General features: G+C 28.7%; 1 protein-coding gene across 3 annotated transcripts in view; it reads right to left on the bottom strand.

Annotated features, from left to right (window-relative positions):
* LOC117177666 (protein CIP2A homolog) overlaps positions 1–4,027 on the bottom strand; it is a 97,055-nt gene that overhangs the window by 89,703 nt on the left and 3,325 nt on the right. For all 3 annotated transcript variants that reach the window (XM_033368483.1, XM_033368484.1, XM_033368482.1), the window contains exon 3: positions 2,878–3,377. In XM_033368483.1, coding sequence (XP_033224374.1) covers positions 2,878–3,377 — 500 coding nt within the window. The remainder of the gene's footprint in view (positions 1–2,877; positions 3,378–4,027) is intronic.

Raw genomic sequence — 4,027 nt, 5'->3', positions numbered from 1 at the left:
AGGCCTGACATGGTTCTTCTTGACTTCGAGAAGCGAACCATGTTCGTTATCGAATTTTCGGCACCAGCTGACAAAAACATCATAGCCAAGGAGAATGAAAGGGACACTTCAATTGATCATTGTTTTTCTGAGGAAGAAAAATTTGAAATTAAGCTTGTGCCTCAAACGTCCCACCTCACAGTGGGGAAAAAGTATATTTTTTGATTCAAAATACGTTTCCGGCTGAACATTATATATGTGAAGATATTTCATCATGATACAATAAATAAAAAAATTTGTATACAAAAATTTTTGGTTGAAAATGCGTTTTCAATCATTTTCAATAATTGAACGTTTTTTAAGTTATATTGCAAGAAATTTGAATAGAAATAATATTTTAATTTAAAAAAATTCTCTTAAGACTATTCTTATTATTATAAACAAATTTAATAAACAATTTCATTGTTCAGGCATTTGTCGTCAGAAAAATCTTTTTTTTTCTATGTCAATTTTTAAAAATTAGGAATCTCATAATAATTTCAGAAAAATTCATAATTTGTTGATAAAATTTATGATTTTCTTAAAAACTTCAATTAAGAAATGCATTATTCGAGAATTTGTCGACGTAAAAACTTGTTTGTTCTAAAGTAAGTCCTTTTAATTGGGAAGTTCATGATAAATTTAGCAACATCTATCACTATTTGATTTTTTTTAAACAAATTTAATAAACAAATGCATTATTCGCGCATCTGTTGACAAAAAATTCGTTTCTTTCGATTTCAGTCCTTTTAACTGAGAACTTCATGTTAATTTCAGCAACATTCATAATTATTTCATAAATTTTATGATTTTTTTAAAAGACTCGTGAGTTTCCCAACTTCTCATATGTTATAGAATTGATTTATAACAAGTATTAAATGTATTGTTCTATCATTCCTTGTATTCAAACCCTCTTGCGTTGGCCAAATGTAAGTACTGAATGAAAAAAAGAACTTTTTTCTGAAATGAAAGGACTGACTTTGACACAAAAAACGAGTTTTCACGTAGACAAATGCCCGAAAAATGCATTTCTTAAATGAAGTTGTTAAAAAATCATAAACTTTATCAAAAAATTATGAAAGTTTTCTGAAATTATCATGAGGTTCCTAATTTTTAAAAAGTCACTTCGAAAAAAAACAAATTTTTCTGACGACAAATGCCTGAATAATGCATTTGTTAATTAAATTTGTTTATAATATTAACAAGAATAGTCTTAAGAGACATTTTTTCATTCAAATATTGTTTTCATTTAAATTTGTTGCAATATAACTTTAAAAAACGTTAAATTATTGAAAATGATAGAAAACACATTTTCAACTAATAATTGACGAGCACCGGGAACGTCAAATAGAAAAAATTGTCATTTTTTCGTCATATTTATTTATTTATACAAAAAATTGAAAAACTAAATTAAAAATCAGGATCGACAACTTTCTTTGAAATTTTATCAGCTTTAAAAAAGCATCCAAATCGTTCCACAGGTTCAGCCGGAATCGTATTTTGAACCATAAAATGTACTTTTTTCCCACTGTGCACCTGTGTGACCGCGTTAGTGTATCGCGAATATTAGGATGAATCCTCATTTGCATATGTACATCTACGAAGTTAGAAAAAAGAAAAATGCGTGCGACATGCCCATCTAAGGATGATAAAAAATCTCGATCTATGAAAACCCGGTGTATGTAAAACATCGCACGAACTTCTTTAAAGATTGCGCTGATTGAATTATTTACTCTCATATCATTTTTTTAAAACTCTTGAACAAAGTTTCTTATGAAACTTAGGTGATTGTAGAATAAGTTAATATTGATTTTTAATGAAAAATGGATTTTTCATTCATTTATTATATGCATGAACAACAAAAAATTACCATATTTTCAAGTGTGCAAATAAATATACTTTTTTGAACAGGAAGACATAGAGCTATATTTTTCTGAAAGTTCATTATTTGATCTTTAAAAACCTAAGGTGCAGTTTCTTTATATTTATTTATTGCAAAGATATGAATTTCTCAACTAATTTTCCATTTGCTCAAGTTTTTGTCTATCTTTAGATTATTATTTTCAACAAAGTTACATTTTTAATTCTAAACCTAATTGGAACGTATAGTAGGAGCTCCGAGGAATACAAATGAATTTTTCCACTTTTTTTAAGTTTTTAAGATAGAAAAAAGAACAACCAGATATAAACGGCCCACCTGTGTGAAGGAAGCAGTAAAAAACTGTGTGACGAAGGGTTGAAATAAATTCTAAATCGTTAAAAAAAATTCCCAGAAATCATATCTTCGGTATCGGTATTTTTTTTTTATTCTCGGTACCGACAAAGCATTCTATTGTTGAATTAAGAGATCATAAATTTTGATCGATATTTTCATTTTTCTCATCCTTTTAAAAGTGTGAAAAAGTTCACAAATTATAGTGTAGTAACAAAATGTTAGAAATAGAACTATTTCTTAGTACAACACATTACAATTAAAGTTTTCACTTTAATCAAAAATATTTGGAAACATTCAGAAATAAGTTTTATCATCAAGTAAAATGAATTATTTGACAATTTTGATTTACTAAATTTATAGTGCAGAACATTCTTAATCTTTAATTGCAGATAAATGCATATATGTAAGCTCATCTATATGACGACAGGATTATAAATAGAATCCTTTTGTCCTTTTTTAAACATTTGGTCAAAAAGTTAGGAACCCAATTGCTGCCTTTATTATTAAAGAATCGTTTACAATTTGAATTTTCTCTTTTCTCTAAAAATGGGATTATGAGGACTTTGAATGTTGATATATTCAATGCAATCTTAAACAAAAATGAAAATAATTTAAATAAATTCAATAACCCCCAATTCACTTACTCAGTATAAGAAAGTAAAACCAATCTTGAGTGATCGCTCTGCCTCACATCTTCAAAAAAGTCAACTATGTGTCTCAAGAGCAACACGTCCCTTTTCGTCAAAGCCTCAATTATGCTTTTAAAAGTGACTTGTGTAAAATCAAGAATGGATTTCTCAGAAAGCTCTGTGTTCATGTGTTCAAGAATGATCAGCAATTTGCAGCACTGAACCCTCGTATTAATATTTCGACTTTGGTGTTTAATTAATGTCCGAATAAACGTCTTGGAGTCGATAGTTCTCATCAGAGTATAAACAGCTGGAAGATTTTTGTAGCAGAGATTGGATAGAACTCCTAGAGAAAGAGCGAGGACCTCTTCCTCTGTTGATTGAGATACCCACTGAGTCAGAGTAGTTATTAAATAGGGCAAATGCGTCTCCTGCCAGGAGATTTTTATTCCATAGGTCAGTTCTTGAAGAAGCTTTAGAGCTCGCACTCGCTTTTCTGCTGTTAAATTCGGCGCCTGTTACACCAAAATTGTAATAGCTCAGAATTAAAAAAGAAAACTATTAGAAATTTTCGAGGGTTTAATTACTTGGATTTTTGATGTACACTAGATTGTAAGATTGCAAGAATGCATGTGATTGCAAAATATTGTATGGTCCTTACGGAAAATTACTATATAGAAAACAATTTTAAGATAATCAGCATTGAAATAAATAATAGAAAAATATTGAAAGAATTAATGTAAAAATAGAGAAAATAAAAAGAACAGATTTGTTTTATATCGCCCATAATCCAATATGGAAGTAAACAAAAATAGCGATTCTACACATGTAAAGTTTAAGCAGACAAAATTGGTGAATTACCTTAATATCTTTAAAATCGTTTAAAATTTCATTTAAATACATGAAAATCCTTTGGGATGACTTTAATAACATTTAAATCATTCAAAATCCCTTAAAATAAAATAAATTAAATCCCTGACGTTCTTTAGAAATCTTCTAAACCCTTCAAGTTGGTAAAATCCCGTGAAACCTTTGAAATAAATAGAGGTTCTATTAAATCCCTTTAAGGGCATGTGACACAGCTAAATACCTATATTACCGACCTCACTTTTTCGGTTCACTGAATGTTTTTTTTGAACCTAAGAACTTTTTTTGTAAATAAGAT

This window comes from Belonocnema kinseyi, chromosome 8, assembly GCF_010883055.1.
Source record: "Belonocnema kinseyi isolate 2016_QV_RU_SX_M_011 chromosome 8, B_treatae_v1, whole genome shotgun sequence".
NCBI lineage: Eukaryota > Metazoa > Arthropoda > Insecta > Hymenoptera > Cynipidae > Belonocnema > Belonocnema kinseyi.
This window is presented reverse-complemented; position numbering and strand designations above follow the sequence as displayed.